The sequence below is a fragment of the Diorhabda sublineata genome, chromosome 1 (assembly GCF_026230105.1).
Source record: "Diorhabda sublineata isolate icDioSubl1.1 chromosome 1, icDioSubl1.1, whole genome shotgun sequence".
In the NCBI taxonomy this organism is placed as follows: domain Eukaryota; kingdom Metazoa; phylum Arthropoda; class Insecta; order Coleoptera; family Chrysomelidae; genus Diorhabda; species Diorhabda sublineata.
In genome coordinates, this window is record NC_079474.1 from 31,581,712 (window position 1) to 31,602,644 (window position 20,933).

Here is a 20,933-nt window from a genome sequence, read left to right on the forward strand (position 1 = left end):
GTATTTTCTTAGTAAAGAAAAAACTTCATCAAAATATTGGCAACCAAGAACATAATCGAAAATTACAATTCTTATAATTCAAGTTGATTCAAACTCGGAAATTTCCTAATAGACAAAGGTCGAGAAAAAGATTCTACATAGAATAAAAACTTGTATATTTATTAATTTGCGTACAATTTCCTTAATTCCATTTTATTCACTTTACCGGTTCCTGTTTTTGGAAAATCGTTCAAAATCTTCACAATTGATGGAATTTTAAAAGGAGCTACAGTTCCCTCACAGAAACTTTGAAGATCTTCTCGTGTTAATTGTTTGTTGTCTTTAGTTCTCAAACAGGCACAAATTTCCTCTCCAAACCTTTCGTGCGGCAATCCAATCACCTTTAAATGCACAATGATGTCATTATTAAAATCCCACAAATTCTTCGTATAAGCATGCTGATTGTTTTCAATATTATAATTCACACTTAAGAATCCAATGTTTTCCGAAATCGTTTCTATCAAATTCACTATGAAAATTATAGCATACCTGTGAATCGATTATATCAGGATGAGTATTCAAATAATCTTCAATTTCTTTTGGATATATATTCTCCCCTCCCCTTATAATCATATCTTTCAATCTTCCTACTATCTTTCCATAACCTTGTTCATCTATTATGAAGATATCTCTGCAACATATATTGTTATATTTTATAGAACCAATAATTGATTCTTTTATATTTAACGTCGAGACACCAGAGAAAACTGACGATAAATTGCTTTTATTGATATTTGAGAAAGATCCAAAGGACGATCAAACTTTTGAACAATTGTCTGAATTTCTCAAAAATTTGATAAAACAATTGGATTGGATAAAACAGGAAGATTTAAAAAAATTGTTCAACCTTTTAGAAACTACAGGAAAATTAACAAACTCTCCAGAAAACGGTTGAATTTAACAGAATAACCCAAAACGGTACCAGATTTTGCTTCAGTTTTCAAGGAAGTTTCAGAACACCACTAAACTTCTGAGAAAGTGCTTGAATAGACCAGGGAGATTTTAAAAATTGTCCAACTCTATTATCTGTAAGAATTCTTCAAAAAAAGTCTAAAAAAATGTTCGAACTTTTGAAAAAGATGTCGAATTTACCAGAATAAATCAAAACAGTACCATACTTTCAAACTTTGTCTTTAGTTTTCTAGTATCAAAGTATCACCGCACTTTGAAGAAAATGCTTGAATAAACCAGATTTGAGGAATTATCCAACTGATTTGAAATTGCAGTTATTCTTTAGAAAAAATTTAAAAAAAAAATCATTAACCGACTTTGAAATTATCAATATTAATGTCCCGAGTGCATGTCAAATTGTCGATAATTTAATTTTCTCGAGTGCGCGAATGCGCACGAGAGGAAATTATGAGACAATTTGACATGCACGAGAGGGAATTTTGGCAGACTATTTCCTGTGAAAAATTTAATTTAAAATAAACAATAATTGTTCCTTTTCTTAAAATATAAAATTAAAACCAAATGATGTTTATTAATCCTAGACGAAAATTTGGCACTAGTGCAAATTATCGATAATTTGCACTAGTGCAGTATTATCGCTGAAATTTGATCGTTGCTAGGTAAACATAAAATATTACAGCTTTTTGGTTGGTTTAAATTTTTCGAAGGAAATAGTCAGAATAACTAACAATGTTACCAGACTTTCAAATTGTTCCTTGAGTATTCTGGGAAGTGTCAGACAATTTTGAAACATGGATTCAAATTTTTTATCAAAACTTAGAACGTTGCCAAACTTTCGAGTTATGCGTCTCCGAGAAATTGATCTTATATACCAGGATCAGTTAAAAATACTACAAAACTTTTGAGAAAGAAAAAATTGTTATCGAAGAGTTTAATTGTTAGAAAATAAAGAAGTGATCGATCGGGTGCAAAATTTCCCAAACCAATTAAAGAAATTGCTTTCGAAAGTTTTTCGAAATTTATATTGAAAAATCCAAAAAGTTATCAGAAACACACACCCTCATATCTTCACCTTCACAAACATATCAGCAAATAATCATCAAATTGCACGGGATTTTGAGGTTAATAAAACTATTTTTTTTATTGTTATGTAAGAAATAGAAACACGTGTAAATAGAAATATTTTCTTTAGTTATTATATATATATATAAAATTGTTTTTACCCAGTATGATCCGGCAGAGTCAATTTGACTACGAGTTTTTTCTTCATCTTTATAATAACTACTTAATAACGAATAACCTCTAATACATAATTCACCCGGAACGCCTCTGGTTACGATATGTCCTTCTGCATCAACTACTTTTACCTCCAAATGATCTTGTAAATATCCAACAGTATTTGTAATTCGCTCATCATCATCGTTACTCAATGATTGAAAAGTTGAACCGGTGGTTTCTGTTAAACCGAAAATTGACTGAAATAAAATGAATTAAATCCAAACAATTTAATTTGTGTAATAAAATCAAACATTTATTTATTTTGAACAAAAGTAATCGAAGAAATAGAAGAAAATGGTTTCAGATGCATCTCATGACGAATGCCGAATGGGTAAAAAATTAAAAAGCAATTAGGAAATCTAACGGAATGTCAAAACGAGCTCCTCCTATTTAAAAATGTCCGCCGTGAGGTAAGCAAACAATGCTTTGCTGTAAATTTTTTTGCGTGTAGAATTGTTTATTGCTCTCTAGACATTATTATTTCCAGTTTTATTGCGAAAGGCCTTCTTAAAGAGTTGCCACTAGTGAAATTTCTTTCCTAAAACCTAGTTCTGCTGGTTTTTTTTACAAAACAGTGTTGTTTGTAGTTTAGATAAAAGGTAAATAAAGTCTGAAGAACGAGTTTTTTTCTAGGTGATCAGACGTGAAACTGCTCCAGTACCCGTTAAAATTATTGCCAAGCATTACTCTATTCCAAATACATGTGGTATAAAAACAAAAAATTCAGAAAGCTCCTACATGTTTATAGTGAATTCTTATTCGTTTACATTATCACTAAACATACTATCCATGGCCAAATTATTAGACGCACTGCAAGATTTTATGTAAAATATTAATTACCATGTGATATTTTACCGTTTCATTGTTTTAAATTGATCTGATCGTTATTTTTATAGTATGCAACCAATGACTGTCAATATTTAGTTGAAACACCTTTAGCCACTAATAAAGCTTCAATTCTGCGCGGTCTGCTATTAATGCAATATTGTAGTCTCCTGCATTTGAGGATGGTGATACCACACAAGAATCATTTTCACTAGGAGCTCGGTTTTGTTGGTGATCACTTCTTCAGCGACTTCTCTTTTCATCAGATTCCACAAATATTCAATTGAGTTTATATCGGGACTATTACCCGGCCAATCCAACATAGTGATATTTTCTTCTGCAAAAAAAAAACATAGACCGAGCAATGTGACAGGGAGCTAAAGGTGAATAGTTCCCAATTTGAAAACCATCCTCTGAGCTGCGAAATTAACCGATTTTTTATGATACTTCTTTGTACTGATCTTGCCTCATTATTCCTCTCACGACGTACAGACGTTCAGTTTCCTTGCCACAGATGACTGACTAAATCATGACCACGACACTTTACTCCGCAAAATTTCGAATGTGCTTTCGTCACTGAAGTATACCTATCAAAAAATAGAAAACTTCCAGGCTTCTTTGCTTCATTTAAATTTTTTATCAAAATATAATATCTTACTGATGTTTGGCCCATTTCAAGCGCCTTCATTGCAACTATTAACTTGGGCTTCCTGGCGGGACGACAAGCCTTAAAATCTAATTCTTTCAATTTTCTTCGAACACTGCGCTCAGCAGCATTCGCGCTAGCATCTTGGAGTTGTGATTTCATCACATTTGTGGTAGCAAATCTATTTTATAGACAAATTTTCGTCCAATATCCATCCAATTTGAACATGGAGTGCGAATTGGTTTTCAATCGCATCTTTTATTTATTTTCGGGCTTAATTCTCCCCCAAGACAATTACCACTAAATTTGTTTGTCTTGATTGTTTAGTAAAATAAACTCTCTTTATATATTTTTGAGAAAAACATTTTCAGACGTGAAGACATGCTTTTCTCATAATCCAAAGAATCTCAGCCTCAAACACTAATTTTGATATACTTAATATCTAGAATTGAACGCAACAGTAGAAACTAGTTTCAGGATTTCAATTTCACTGAAATAAATCAAAAAAGTATCAATAGGGCCTCTTAATAACATAAAACTATACACAACAATTCTAATCATCGAAAATAGCTAAGAAAAGCTAACACGGATACATACCAAAAAATCGATTGTTTACCCCACGACCGCCATTTTGATGTAGAACAGCTTTTTTTTCAGATTGCCCAATAAGAGTACACTACGACAAATTAAATTTTATTTCGGTACACGTCGTAGCCGCTTCGTGCATCTGTTAATGTGTTTATTATGCTTTATCAATAGCCAAAAGAATTTCCAATCTTATCTTAATTAACGGACACCTCGCAGATAGCTTTGTCACATGCAATATTTCAATCGAAATATTTCATGCCAGTTTAGTTGAAGTATTTACTCCTTAGCTATCACATATTCACGTTTCGATTGGTATCAATATTAAGAAATTAGTTAACTCACTTTCAGTTTTTTAACTCCCAGTGTAGATTTAATTTTTTTAAATAAATGAGGAGAGCACGGAGCTCCGCCAGTTACTGCAATTTCCAATTTGAATGTTTCATTTCTAATTTCTTGTAAATTTGTTAAGTCTACGTACATTGTTGGGGTTCCATATACTACGGTACATCTAAAAAAGTGTCATATTTTTATTTAAACAACTAGCAGATAGAGTAAAATGAAAAATATTTTTTATTCTCAAGAAATTTTTATTAAAATGTATGATTTTCGATTAACTTTTTCTCGATAAAATTAATTTGAACTCAGAAAGAGGTAAGTAGTTGCATCTCTAATACGACTCTGATTGTTTATTAAACATAATTCGAGATGGAATTTTCCAGGATACGTTAATAGTTATCTAAGTACGGGAAGTGATTTAGTACGATACGAGATAGATGTAGAATAAAAAGCAAAATTATATTAAAATATGAAATGTCATATTTGACAATTTTACTGAAAAATAACTCTTTTGATTATTCTTTTATTATTTAATCGGATCCGACTTAGGATCTCTTAGATCTCGATCTCAAACTTCGAGATCATAATCGTGTTAACCCCATCATAATTTCCGAAAAACCCATTGTCAAAATTACTCTATAGATAAAAACGAAAGAAACTATCTTCGCCTTTTTTATTAAAAATCTTTTGTCTAACTATTTTGTCTATGCGATAACAATTTTTTGCAAAACAATGTAAAACAAGAATCAAATGAGACACGCTTTCATTTAGATAATTAAATCATTTTTGTATATACTGAGTTCGTAATTATAATATGACCTTAATAACCCCGAAATTTGTAAAGTAGTTACTGATATTATCCATATGGTAACAAAACATGAATAATTTTTCAAGTATCATTCAAGGTAAAAGTGGTTTTGTGTCGTAGGTATTAGTATAAAATGAAAATATCAATATAGCAAATAAATAATTTTTATATAAAACCAGCTTCACATCATAAATAAATTCCGTCGTCACGTGCCTTGTTGTTTTATACCACTGATATTACTTAGGCTCAATTTAACAAGTCCAAACGTCTGTTTCAACTACAGATATTGACTTTTTGACGTTTTATAGATGGCGTTTACTGACAATTTACGGTTTAAATGTTACCGACGGTCTGGGAGTAGTTTAAACTTCAGTTTAATATGAAACGGAGGATCCGAACCTAACTTTTTCAAATTGTTTACATTTTTTCAACATTATAAAGATTTTTGGAGATAATGGTTGAAGATTTACAGTGTATATTTGATAAACTCAATAATGATGATGAAGAAATTATCAACATTGTCGACGCGCCAAGAAAACAAAAAGTTAATCGTCCCAGAGTAAATATTTAAATTGTCCCACTTATTTTTTAAATTTTGTGTGCTTTTATCGAGAAAATTTCATTGTATTTTTTCACAATGTTAATCAAAAGTACTACTTCATTATCAGATAAAATTGTAATTGCAAATTCTTCTCGGTTCATTTTTGTTTATAAAACTTTCCGAAACAATTCAAGTTCAAAACAATTGACAGAAAAATATCTGTTCAACTGTAGTCTGTAAAATAGAATGATCTTGTTTATTCTTGATTCAAACTAGATTTTAAACTTTAGTTTAATCTCCAATTTTACTTTAGGTTGTAAAATTGGCCCTTGATGCTACCATCGAAGTCTTTTAATATTAGGCGATTCTGCGTAAGGGGCAATTGTACAAGTGAAGTTTAAGCCTCAAACGTTAGTTTTGAGGCCGATTCATAAACTTGACTTTCTATTTGCGGTTTAGGTCCGCGGGTGACGTTTGACGTCTATTGACCCTAATTATAAACTTGACGTTGCTGCCTAACCTAATCTAACCTAAAAATTTTGTTATTCTTTTTGTTTTCGTGGTATTTTTGTGTTTTTGTTTGTAATCTAGTATTTATAGAAAATATTGTGGAAAACAAGATTTTTTTTTAAACACAAGCAGATGGGTATAGACTTATGCATTTCAATGTTTTTAATTTTGTAAAAGCAAACGTTAACGGCAACGGCAAACGGATAGTCAAGTTTATGAATCGGCCTTAAACCTCAGATATCGACTTAATCACGTTTTATAGATGGCGTTCACCGACAAGCTTCGGTTTAAACGTTACCGGCGGTCTGCGGGTAGTTTAAACTTCAGTATAATATGACACTGGGAATTCCTACATAGCTTATTCAAATTATTATTGTTTAAAATATATTACCTTGAGTTATGGAGGATAGAGAGAATGAAAACAGTTGGTGGCGCTACATTCGTATTCAGGGTAAATTTTAAAGGAAACGCCAAATATTATTGAGAAAATTATTCTGGATGTACGTTTTCTCGTAATTCTTTTAGGTTATTTTTTTTAACTCGGCATACTTAAATTGATCTAGAATTGTTATATTTGATATTCATATTTGATTGGCAAAGTTTTTAATTATCCAACTCTACATATACGTCCAAAAGTATATAGCTTAAGGGAGGATAATTTAATTTAAGTTTTTTTGTGCATCTGTACTTGCCAAATACTATTATGAACATTTATTTTGCGTAGAAAATTTCTTTAAATTATTATAAATAATTTAATTATTTAATTGTACTCTGGTGAGCAACAGACAGAAATACCACGACTATGAATCAATTATTAAATATTAAATAATAAAAAGTGTTTTTCATGAAAATATCAATAAATGCACAAAGTAAATGGAAATTCCGAAACATTTATCAGCCAATTCGAAAGGTCGAAATTTTTTTCTCATTACCAACGTTTCTTGTTTTATACAAGATAATAAGGTTAATTAATTTAAACTATTTCATCATCATTTATTTATTGGATATATTTTATAAGAACATTAATTTCTTCAACTACATAAATCACAACATTTCTAATTAGCTTTCACGCAAGGACATACATTAGTAGAAAATGAATTTTTCTGTGAGCAGGGAGAACAAAAACTTTGCAAAATATTTTCATTATTATCAGCTAACCATCCATATTCGTTCAAAACTGTTTTTGCAAGGCAGGCTTGGATGATAAGTTGTCAGTATTTACATATTTGACTATAGCTTAAAGAATTAACATCCAATTGTACAGCTTTGGGTTCATTTTTGGCATCGTATAACATATTTATAAATTTGCTGACTATATCCATCGCGTTTTCAAAAAGAACGTTCTAAATTAGTAACTCTATTCATAGTAGCGTCAATGAATACATAAAACAGGCAATCTTCAGAAGTCCTCAAGAACAGCTCCGATTTTGATGTTTTTTTTATATTCTTTAAAATCAGAAACCTCTTAGAGCGGGGACGGAACTATTTATCTTGTTTAAACAGTATCTGTGATATTTATGCACAAAAAAATTTCTACTATACAATATCCATTAAAAACTTGTAAATATATTAATGAATGTTATAAACAATTACCTATAAGTTTGTTCTGTGTAGTAATGACATGGAATTAATTTGTGGACCAAAATATAAATTTTTTATTGACCATAGAAAATTCATTATTTTATACACAAAAAAAGTACATTTAATTTTCATTCTCATTTCGCGTTTCGGAGACTTCTTCATCTTCTTCAAGTGGTTGGTGGTTACTGCAGTCATTTCCACTGCAAACTGTGCAGGTTGGTGAGCAATGAAGATCACTTTTTCTGCAGCCACACGCTGAACCGCATCCTGTTTTGCAAGAGCAAAATATCAATTTTAAAACGTTGTCAGATGCTGCTGGTTGTGTCATTTTGATTGGTTTTAAATAATTCTCTGTTCGCCAACCCCATTCTTCAGGTGGTATCGATGAATTATTTTTCCATTGCTGAACTTGTAAGTAGACCTTTTTAATATGTTGTTTTGTTGCATCTTCTGTCGGAGGTAAAGAATTAAATTGTACGCTTTTATTTTTTGAACCTAATGCTATGAAACGTTTATATCGTAGTTCATTCAAGCATTGGCAGTTTTAGCACCATACATTGTTAGAATACAATCAATACCATCATTAAAAATCACCAGCACTTCTTCAATTTTGCTCTTCAGCCATAAAATTTTCAGCTGCTGCGTGTAATTTTTGATTATTATCAAAAACTTTAATAAAACTATTTTTTCCTTTGTTATAGAAAGCGGATGTAGATCACATCCAGTGAATGCATGAATAAAAAAGCCGTGAGCAGTAGAGCTCCATCACGAAAGTCGAATTTTTCGTCGAATGAAGACTTTAACTAATACACAAACAAATCTTTCCATAAAATGAATTTCTTGGAAATGATATCAATTCTCAATCTTATTTCTTTATATGGAAAATTTGCTATTCCTCAATAACTTTTCATTTCACAAGTTAACTCTCTCTCTCTCGAATGAAAATTCATAATTTCAATAGACCCGGTGGTCTATTGACAACAAAGAAAAAATTGTCATAATGACAAGAAATTTCGAAAATGGGAAGTAAAAAAAAATCACCCTAGTATCGATCACACTTGTATTATTCATTAAATAGGAGGCGGTCCAGTTCAACAATTACAACGATCAAAATGATATCGGGCGTTTTGTGCTAGAAGAACTGAAGAAGAAAACTTTGAACTTGAGAAAGACAATTCTTCAACATCACCCCTACTTGCATGCGAAGTTCGAACCCTCTAGTTAAACTTTTTCTGGCCAAAAAATAAGAAAATATAACAAAAACGACCATAAAATGGAGAGGGCTGGAGATGGAAAGTTTCGACCTTAGATAGGAAATCATCTCGCAACTAATTGAACCTACATGTGAAATTTCATTTTTCAGTCGGTTTTCGTTTGACCTGCAGAGGTGAGCAAAGGTCAAAAAACACTTTTTTTGCACTGCGATCCCTCGAAATATTCATTTGTTTTCAACCAAACTCTAATAACATCAATCCGCCGCCAAAAAAGCCATGTATGCTAATTTTGAACCAAATCGGACCCATAGCAATTGCTCGAGAGACGAAAATAAGAATTGTAGCTTAAACAGATATATAGATATACATATATATATATAAACTACAGACATTCGAAAAACCATCATAATCGTGTACAGGAGGTCTCAAAACATGGGAAAAATGATGTGCCCCCCATTTTTCTTCTAGTCATGCCTACCGTAATAGTCTAATTTTTCCTTGAAAAATTCGACTAAAAACAGATGGTTTTTTTTAAATATTTGGATATTTCTCTAATATTGTTTTTGTTGAGTAAACTTGTTGCAAGATATTATTTTTTAGTGGTTCAAAAAAAAACATTTCTTTATCATCAGGTGCTAAGGCCATCAATAAAACTAACACATCAATATCTTCAGTTACAACAACTACTTGAAGAGAGGAACAATCTATAGCAGATTGTACAATTAATCGATCAGCATCATTTTCGGCTTAACTGCACTCAATATTATTTTCGCCTAGTTTTTTGCAGACAAGATTAATAAACCTATTTTTATTTTGCTATTACCTAAAAGTTTCTCTTTCGTTGTGTTCAAAGGCATGTCTTCTTTAAATAAATAATCAATGGAAGTATTGCCGATATATCTACGATTTCTCTCAGACACTATAGTTCCATCATTACTATATCCATCAAATACAAATTTAACATTAGTACCATAATTATTACGTAAATATCTAATATACTGTTGACAAATATTGGAAAATTAAATTTGGATATATAGCGCCTGCAGCATTATTAACTTTGATTTTACTGCTCATGATCTATAAAGATTTAACAGTATCTTTTGTGGTCATTTTCATATCTTTGAAGTTAAAACCTCTGATTTTATTTCTCAATTTAATCGAAAATAATATTAAAAAAAATATACTAAAGATATATTCGTCCACATATGTGTAAGCAAAAAGATGTATTTGTAGCGTTGCAGATAACATATAAATGTTTTTTTTTTCATTTTAATATTAAATTATTGTTAAAAACTTTTCTGTAATAACTATTTGTTACAATAAGATTAATATATAGAGATTTTCTTACAAAAAAATAGAGACCAATCTGAATTTTTTATATAAATGTCGTTGATATTGTTTAAACAATATAAATAGTTCCGTCCCCGCTCTAAGAGGTTTCTGATTTTAAATAATATAAAAAACAAAATTGAAAAAAAAATTCATCAAAATGGGAACTGTTCTTGGGGACTTCCGAAGCAAAGGCTTCATTGACGCGACTATCAAGTCTTCTGACATTTCTGATATTTTTATGAGAAATGTAACGCTCGTTTCTTATTATTTATAATTTAATAATTCATTCATAGACGTGGTATTTCTGACCGTTGCCTACTAGGGTACAATTTAAATAATTAAATTATTTATAACAATTGAAAGAAATATTTTACATGAAATAAATGTTCATATTCGTATTTGACAAGAGCAAATATACAAAAAAACTTTTATCAAATTATCCCGCGACGTTGAGAAAGCTTGTTTCTCTAAAGACATCTCGAAAAACGCGCGCTACATATTAGACGAAACTTTAAAAATCAACATCTTTTTTTCTAATAGAGATCAATGGCTCAAAAACTTCTTTAAACTTTGTACTTTTATACTGTATATGTAGTTATGGATGTTAAAAAATGTTCACTCAACTTTTTCATTTCAATTTATAATACCATTGAAAAAAAATTTCTGAAGTTTCCCGTTATGCCAGAAAATACTTTGTTAATTCCAGACAGCTTTTAATACTTTACAAAATATTTGAAGAATTTGCTATTAAATTTTCAATAAGAAATATTGATTTTTCGTTGACTTGTCACGAGTTGAACGCAAAAAATGATGACTCAATGTTTAACGAAAATTGTGCAAAAATTCGATTTTGACAAGGTTCCTCCAAATTTAATTAAGAACTAACTTCATATTCGGATTCAGCGACCACGAAAAAATATAGATCAACCATTCTCAGCCGTTAGTAGGAATCTGGCCACCACTATGCATTTTTGGGGGTGGTTGCCGCTCGCCTATAAATACAGGTTGGTAAATAGGATGTTTATCAGTTTATTGGAATGAAGAATATTTACAAGCACGGTTTATACCAAAATAAAACTGAAACCAATAGTCAGTTTGGATTTTCATAAATATAAGGAAAGTTTTATCAACACCTAATTTGCAATGATTGTTAGCGTATAACACAAGCTTCAGAAGAATACGAAAGGCAGTTATTATGAAGCATTTTTCATTCAATTTTCACGTGTTTATTCATACTAAGAGCATGATTTAATCATAATTTGACCACATCGAGCGCTGTGATCGATTCAGTCGTTTCCGCTACCAATTAGAATAATCACCTACATGAAACAGATAAATGATGAAACTTATGATTGTACTTACTCGTGTTTCTTCATTGCTTCTAACTGTTTTTCTGCGTCAAACTTTTCAGAAGGTAGCACAGCAGTTGTACCATAATTTATACAAGAAACTAGACCTAGAACTGAACCGTATGCGTGGAATAGAGGATTTGAAATACAAAGTGTATGTTGCTTTTCACCAAAATGATTTCTTTTTCCTATAAAATAAGCGTTATTGACCGCACTGAAATGGGAAAGTACTGGAGCTTTTGGGAAACCAGTAGTACCCTTAAAAATAAATAAATATGCTGTTTGTTCACTGATGAATGAAAAAAAAAAATTATAAAAGTGATCGAAAAATATGATGAATTACTTCATTGAAAATAAAGGTAAAAAAATTTATTGCTTTCAAAGTAGGTACTTCAGTAGGTTAACATTGGATTAACCTCTGTAAGCGTTTGTAGGAATTTTTTTTTTCGTTTCACTTTTGCACATCATTTTAATTTTTTTTTTACTCGGCAATAAAATTTTTCGTAATAAATTCACGTTTTCTATCTGTCTCGTACGAGTTTTTTAGATTAGCAGTGAAATTTGAAGTGGTTTATCTACTTTTCATCTATTTTCGAAGTACAAGAATGTTTGCCCTTCTCGGGAAGTCTTTTCTTCACCCATAAAAACTAAATTCATTAGATTACGATGAACACAATTTTTTTTATTTAAATTAGAATCAATACATATGGAATTTAAATCGAACTTTGGTTCGCAATTCTTTTAAAAATAACCAACTTTCCATAAGGTAAAACTTTTTGGAAATCTTGCAGATCCCGTAAGATTTTTAATGAGATAAACTAGTTGAATTCTGAAAATTTATTCACCGTATTTTCTGATCTCATATATTTCTCTACTGTAATCATATACTTACTGATGTGAACATAATATAACAAGGATCGTCAGTATCAATTGATGCTTGAGATTTTTTAACAGCACTAATGCTCTTATCATCAGCCATGTTCAGGATATCATTATAAGAATAAGTTCCCCTTGAAATTAGATAAATGAATGACATTATTTAACTTAATTGTGATATTGTAAGTTTACAAATATGTGAAATAAAATGGCTGCTAATTTCTGATTATCTGGCCACTTATATTTTTCTTACGAAGCGTGTTTTTAAATAATAAAAAAACAAGTAAATATTTCCAAAAATAACTTTTTATTCTAGTCTTATACTACTACTATACTAATTGTGCATTCCACTAAGTGTTCACAGCGCAGGTGGACATTCCATATTGCTACTACGATCGTTTTTGTGAAGGCAACAGCGTCGATGATCTCTCAAAGATAACAAACATGAGAATTTCATTATTTGATGCGGTAGTTATTAGTAGTTCCTGTAGTAGTACCACCAAATACCTTTCTATACCCCTCTGAAGACATTTCGATGTTATTTTAATGTAAATTATTTTACCACTAAATAAATCAATGACTTACAATTTGTAACAAACCTTTTAAAGCTTTTGCTTTATTTTTTCTGTTTTGCCATTTGTTATTATTTACCTCAACGTTCCATTCCACTTAAGTTCACGATTACAACGCTTTGGGCTAAGTGAAACAGGAAAGATCGTGATTGTTGTGAGTACTTAGTGGAATACACCATAAGGCATCGTGGTATTATCACAAAAAGTTGCCTCCTGATTAAATAGCCATTGCATCACAGTCGTTATAACTTCGTCATCATTACTACGTAGGCAGGAATTATCGCGAAACGACACCCTCATGTCTTTTGTTTTGAATTACCCATCGAAGTTTTCGTGAAATCTAACAGCAAATAACTGAATAACGGGTTTCCGAGAGGCAGCATCGTTAATGTAGCGCTCGAGTAGACTCAATGCACTATCTAACAATCTAACCGTTTCGTTTATACTTAGTTTGGCTTTGGACTAAGTGGGACAGAAAAGATCGTAGTCATTGTGAGTAACTAGTGGAATGCACCATAAGGCATTTATCGTATCGTAGCATTAACTTTTTTATTCCATCATCACAAAAAGTTACCTTCTGATTAGATAGCCATTGTATCACGGTCGTTATAACTTCGTCATGATTGCTATGTAGGCACGAATTATCGCGAGGAAAAATGACACACGCTTGCCTTTTGTTTTGAATTACTCATCGCAGTTTTCGTGAAATTTAACAGTAAATTAATGAATAGTGTTTCCGAGAGGCAACATCGTTAATGTTTCGTTATGTACTCCTCACTCAAGATTTTGACACCTAGATTGAACACAATTTCTTTAGACAACAAAAAATCGTGAATTATCTTTTCTCTTTCAAGATCAAGATCAGTAATGATTGTAATTCGCCCACTTAGTTTCTCTTCATGTCCTTTAACCCTTTACGCACCATTTCAAGTGGAATGCTTTCCCGATACCTTCTTATTTTATGATGATTCTGGAAGAGGTAATTAAAGACATCGTCATTTGTTGAACTCTCTCTACTCGATTATTTACCTCGTTCCAATTATTTATTGATATAATCCGACAATAATCCTGTTTTTAAAATAAAATAGAGCTGACAAAATATTACTGCATAAATTAATGGCAATATGTAACACTTAATAACTAGGTTTATATTTGGCGAAAAATGTCAGCTGCTTTTTCGTAATGGCGCCTGCAGTTTTTTAATAGTTACCCAGCGCGCAATCGCTAAACAGTGACCGTAAAAACGATACTTAATTTAAAAACTTACTCTAAATTATTATCTCCCAACATTATCACATATTTTAAACTAGGAAGATTCGGATTATTGATTCTTTTTTTACTTTCATTTGATAAGTCAGGACATATAGATCGAATTATGTCGTAAAGGTTTCGTTTTCTAAAAATATTCGGAGCAATTAGTGCATCCATTTCGACTTTCTTCATAGAATACTCCATTTCCATTTTCTCATAATATGGATTCAATGGCACCTCAAAAACATATACACAACTATACACACGATATCAATTGAAAATTTTTAGAACAAAGGACTTTTCATTTATTCTAAATATAAATTTAAATAATAGTATAAAACCGTATGGGCCAAAATTGAAGACTTAAAGTATAACAAAATTTTAGAGCATGGTATGTGACGTTTGAAATAGCCACTATATTATTACCCCGATCCTATTATGCATTTTTAGGTGTCTCTTAAACAAAACGTTGCAAATAAAACCACCACGTTTAGATGTCAGAGATTGAACATTTGTCTAAAGATGGTTGTACATTTTTTCAATACAGGGTAACAGCTAAAATATGAGAACTGATGAATAACAACATTTTACCATTAAAATAAGTTTAATGGTATTAATTCAATAGCATTGAAGTCCAAGTAGTATGAGCATATTCAATCTGTTTAAGCATATCGTTCTGTAGATAAAATTGGTGCATCAAAACATAAAACTCACCAAAATGAATCCAGCTCTTGCACAAGCCATAAACGTAACGTACCATTCTACTGAATTTGGGGCCCAAAGACCGATTTTATCTCCTTTTCTGAATCCTAATCTACCCAATCCGGCCGCTAACCTATCCGCTTCAATCAACAGCTCATTGTATGTCATTCTTTTATCTTGATGGCAAGATATTATTGAAATTGTATCACCGAAATCTTTGCATGTATTTTCTAGTAATTGTCCCAAAGTAAGTGCTCGTAATGGTTCTTTTCCATTATTATGCAAGTAACTTAGCTTACTATATTCTCTTATTCTACAAATAACATATGTTTAAATTGTTTCCATTATTGCGAAAATTAACCTCTAAAACCCTCAAAAATTTCTATGTGTTGGAATTAAATTAGTATTGGTATACAACATATTGTTTTTGAAACTTTTTTGCACATTTTTTGAAAAAATGCTACCTTTTTGATTCATGTTCTTTGTAGGTATAAAAAACATACAAATATTTGCGGTCGCCGGTGCCAGCGGCAATACTTGGCAACATGTGGCAACATGTCGGTGTAAAGCCGGCTTAATGAAACCTAAGATATAAATTATTTTTAAGACTCACGATATTTTAACAATTTTAGTTTGCTTTTGATCTAAACAAGCTTCAATCTAATTATAGAAATGATACAAATCTTTGTTTACTGATGATTTAAAGTAGTCAAAACATCAAATACAGGGATCGAAATTCATTGAAAATGTTGAACTATTACCTGAAATGACGTGTTTGAAATGTGTTGTAGAAAAAGAATTCATAAGAATGATTCCTTGTAACATTCTAATTTTTTACATTTTATACAGTATTTCGCAAAGGAATGTACACCATGTCAATTATATAAATGAGTGTCACAGGATACATGCAAAAAGATACTTGTACCCTATTTAAAAGATTAATCAATGACGACAGTTTATGAAATTGTTTTATTCGATGTTACCACATACGTTTTAAATCGAATGGTTTTGTTGGGGTTCTGAAAATATTTACTGTCTATAAACTCTTAAAAGTATAAACGGAACTAGTTCTCTTGAATAAACATGGTCTTTATCAATTAATTGCAATCTTCTGCTGTAAAAGTCAAATATTTAGTTCATCAGTTGACAACACTCTCCATATTGTTTTATGGAATTATTTGTAGCTGATTTTTTGTTTTTAGAAGTTGCCATTTGAACTCGAACAACGCTAATCGTCTCATATTTGGGTAATTATTTAGAACTGGGGCTCCAGGCAAAAATCGTTCCAAAAAAGTTTTCACGTATTTGGGATTGTTTCTGAGGGTAAAAATAGTAAATTTAAGGCGGGGGAGACATATTATTTCCTTTATTTTAGACATTACATGGTACAACTTACATATGATAAATCAAGGAAACCTAACCTAACCTAACCAAAATAATAATTAGTTAGAATTGGTTAGGTTAGGTTTCATTGATTTATCATATGTAAGTTGTGCCTTAAATTTACTATTTTCACCCTCAGAAACAATCCCAAATACGTGAAAACTTTTTTGGAACGATGTTTGCCTGGAGCCCCAATTCTAAATAATTACCCATATTTGTAAAGAGGAAATACGTTATGAAAATTATGGTAATTCCGAAAAATCTGGAAAGGGGCCCAGACTGAATATAGTTTACATCAGCAGTCCAACCGGTTTTGTTAAAGCTGGTTTATTGACTTTTGAATATATACTTGTTTCGGTGATAATTCTGATATTTTTAAATAATAGGACCTCCAAAATAACTTCTTCCTCTGAACTGGATAATGCAACTCATTACTCAAGACTTTAGAAAAATTGCATACAAAAGTGATTAAAAAAGATTCACAGTATTATATATGAAAATATTCAAACAAATTTTATTTCATACGAAAATACTCCAGGTATGAATTCAAAAAATATTTTAACTGTACTAAAAGAAGTAATACACCTATGGATTACGAATGCTTTAATATTTTAATATAGATTAGACATTTCCACACTATAAATGAAATCATCTCAGAGTAAATTTAAAAAAATATGTCAAGATGAAAAAGTAATAAACTTCTATCAGAACGAGCCGCCCGTTTATGATATTTACTTACATGTACAGAGTGAGTTATGTATGGAACGCCTCAATTATCTCGAAAACGGCTTGTACGATTTTTATAAATATTTGTGCGCAAGGGCCTACATTGTTGTCAGATCTTTCCTTTTTCCGGAAAAATAATGAGCTTTATTATTTCAAGCGGATATCATGTATATTTTTCGCTTCTCTATATCCTCAAGAAATACTTATTATTTTTCATCTGATGTTCCCTATACCTAAATGCCACAATATGTGAGAGAAATCCAAGTAAGTATTTTCAATTACATTAAAAAAACTCCATTATTAGAAATTTTCAGATAATTACAATATTTGGCTACAACAAGATGGTGCCCCACCTCACTATGCGTGTGTGGTGAGGTAATATCTGAATAATGCGTTTCGAAGAAGATGGATTGGAACACGTGGCTTTATCGAATGGCCCTAGCGATTACCCGACATGAATCCTGTAGACTATTTCCTGTGAGGTCACTTAAATATAATCGTTTATAAAACAAAACATGTCAATATTTAGATGTATTGCAAAGTTTTTAAAATCGCATAGCTTGTTGTATTGAAGTAAATGGACAACATTTTGAGTATCTGCCGCAATCGCCTTTACTGTATGTTTTATAAATATGAATCTACTTCTAACATGATACAAACATTTAAAGATTTGTCTTCAATTGATGTAGGTTTTCTGCGCCAAGATTTGGATAAATATTTTACTCCACCAGTGTCGCTTAACTTTTTACTAATTTACTGACCCTATACCTTCTTACGAGATTTATATTAGCACAAAAAATTATTAAAGAATATTCAAATTAAACGAGTTTATTAGATCGTAGCCATTTAAATGTACAATATTTAGTATAACTTTAGTGGAGACACTGTAAATGTAGCTATAACTCACTTCATTTTTTTTTCCGAAAAAAGGAAAGATCTGACAGTAATACCGGCCGTATCACAAAAATTTATAAAAATCATTCAAGCCGTTTCAGAGATAATTTAGCCGTTCTATATATATAAAACTCACTCTGTATAATAATAATGAACGTACCTGAGCAATTATTTAATTACTGTTATTTGTTCTATGAAATTTGCAATCAACAATGTACGTATAATTATTTCATAAAGATATAGATAAGTGTTTTGAAAGTTACTTACGTATACAACAATTTTCTTTTCATAAACCATGGCCTATATGCTTCAATAAACATGTTTATTGGTTTATTATATTTTAAAAACTTGGAAAACATTATTATTCGCCGACAGAATTTTACAGAATAAACTCACAATATTTTTACATGTAGATATGGTGAAATATTCCATAAAAAACATTGAGAGGGGATTTATTATAATAATAATTGAAAGTCGCGAATCGATTATTTAACACGGCACGAGCGTATCGAGATTCGTTTGGACTGATACTAAGGTGAGACACTATTTTGAAATACAAGAAAATTACAAGTCTTTTTAGGAAGTTATTACCACCTACAGCAATGTACTTTTGTAACCGGAGCTTCCACATTTCAAAATCTTGAAACCAATCATTTTTCAAAATCCTCTTAATAATTTGATAACTTGCCGAATATTGCATCAAGTAGATCTATCAGGATAAAAACATTTGTATGGATAATTTCACGTGGTGAACAACAACGTCGTAAGCATAGTTTCAAACATCTTAGAAAACTTAGATGCAGTTGTGAAGGTGCGATATATCTCCATAAAAACTTTATTATCTTTATATATACAAATCTGTGCGTTTTATGTTTATTTATTTGATTAATAATAAATTGTTATGTTATGACTGTTCTATGATCACATCTCCGAAAATTCAAAAGTATGTTATTATAATTCCAGTTTGTCCCGACAGCTGGTGCTGCAATCAAATTCAGGAAAATATTTTGATACTTCGTGTTATTATTTGGTTGAAATTGTGTGTTAATCAAATTATTACAGAAAGATGTAATCAGTATTTGAAGAACTATACATCCTGCAAATTTATTGTGCAGTTGTAGTGAATATTTTACATCCTAACCTACAAATCTATTTGTGTAGCTGATTGATTTTATATCACATTATTAATTTTTTTTTTAATTTAAAATTATTTCTCATCGGAAATATCAAATACAAAAAAGTAAAAAATAAAATTACTCATTAGTTATTTAAAATCCAATAAAATAAATCTTCACAGTCGTGATAATTAGTAGTCAACTATCCTGTAGATTTACCAGAAAAGCAACCACATAATTTGCAATTGAAGATTGGCCTACCTATAATTTTGCTTCGAAATTTAAACGTTCCGAAATTGTGTAATGGCACGCGATTAGTCATAAAAAAATCAAGGGTAACATTCTTGAAGCCACTAATTTAAGTGGAAAATATCAAAATGTAGTTATACTTCTTTCACGAATCCCAAAGATTCCTTCAGAGTCACCTATACCATCCAAACGTTCATAATTTCCAATTCACTTGACATTTGCTATGACTTTTAATAAGACTCAAGGTAAAACAATGAAGATTTGTGTATTAGATCTAGAAAATCCGTGTTTTTCTCTGGTCAATTATAAGTTTGGTGTTCTAGAGTTGAAAAATCATAAAATTTATTTGTTTAAACCCCTCAAGGATTAACCAAAAATATTGTACATCCAATGACATTACGATAAATTTTGGTAAAATTTAATAAAAACACAAGTTATAAAATAGTTTGAGTTTCAACTTTAATTAAAACAAGTTTGATTTTTCATTCCGACAGCCTCTACATTTAACTTCTCTCGTAGTATACGCATACTCAAAAGTTGTCGACCATACATGTAATGACGTCAGATATTGTAATAAATAAAAATTTACATCGAAACGGTCCAAATAGTTAAAGTTTATACATAAAAATTTGGAATTTTTGAATTTAACATGTGTGTACAGAACAACGTTTGTCGGGTCAACTAGTCCTTTTTAAAAATGGAAGGAACTCATCCAATTTTCCATATTTCTGGAAATTTACCAGATTTTATTTAGAAATTAAATAGATAACTCAATAGTTTTGCCAGAACAGACGCACAGTCTCGTAGTAGAAATGCAGGTGAACCAGCAGGACTAGATAAAACGTTTCCTGCCTAGCTGAATCAGGCGAATAATGCAGTACGCGACGATAATACACACACATGGACTGACTCTAGAACTGCACGTAAACATTTTGTAGTATACCAGTTTGATGTAACTGACATTGATCTTCAGGCTCAATCACTTTCCCTAATTTGTCAATAACAAAGAAAATTACGTATATAAATTTCTTGATTGACCTTTGTTTGCTTCGTTATTGTTACTGAATCCACACACGGCCTGTTTCAAAAACACTACTTCATCAGAAATATTGTCCTTATTGACTGGGATTTGTCCAACTCTACTTTTGTTTCCACTAACCCCATTTCTATCGGTTTATTCAACTTCGAAGCATACCTAATGACCAA

The 20,933-nt window shown here is 30.9% G+C and overlaps 1 protein-coding gene across 2 annotated transcripts; it reads right to left on the reverse strand.

Moving 5' to 3' along the window:
• Positions 1-155: 155 nt before the first annotated feature.
• Positions 156-18,947, reverse strand: LOC130443775 (medium-chain acyl-CoA ligase ACSF2, mitochondrial-like). Of its 2 annotated transcripts, none has more exons than XM_056778592.1 (9): positions 18,631-18,947; positions 15,373-15,673; positions 14,675-14,895; positions 12,852-12,969; positions 11,973-12,217; positions 4,631-4,796; positions 2,167-2,426; positions 529-673; positions 156-380 (listed from the first exon to the last, which is right to left on the reverse strand). In XM_056778592.1, the coding sequence occupies exons 1-9, from the start codon at positions 18,720-18,722 to the stop codon at positions 162-164; spliced, it is 1,767 nt and encodes a 588-aa protein (XP_056634570.1). In that variant the 5' UTR covers positions 18,723-18,947; the 3' UTR covers positions 156-161. The 2 variants fall into 2 exon arrangements, 1 of the variants encoding a protein (XP_056634570.1); XR_008909882.1 differs by having other exon boundaries at positions 281-380; positions 529-670; positions 2,175-2,426.
• Between the last annotated feature and the right edge of the window lie 1,986 nt (positions 18,948-20,933).

What these genes read in the sequence shown, in the direction of transcription:
- LOC130443775 (XM_056778592.1), bottom strand. Translation starts at nt 18,722, where the DNA reads ATGTTTTCCAAGTTTTTAAAATATAATAAACCAATAAACATGTTTATT. An exon ending in GAAGCAATGAAGAAACACGA is followed by an intron (nt 4,797 to 11,972) that starts GTAAGTACAATC and finishes ACACTTTTTTAG; the next exon opens with ATGTACCGTAGTATATGGAA. An exon ending in TGGGAGTTAAAAAACTGAAA is followed by an intron (nt 2,427 to 4,630) that starts GTGAGTTAACTA and finishes ATTTTATTTCAG; the next exon opens with TCAATTTTCGGTTTAACAGA.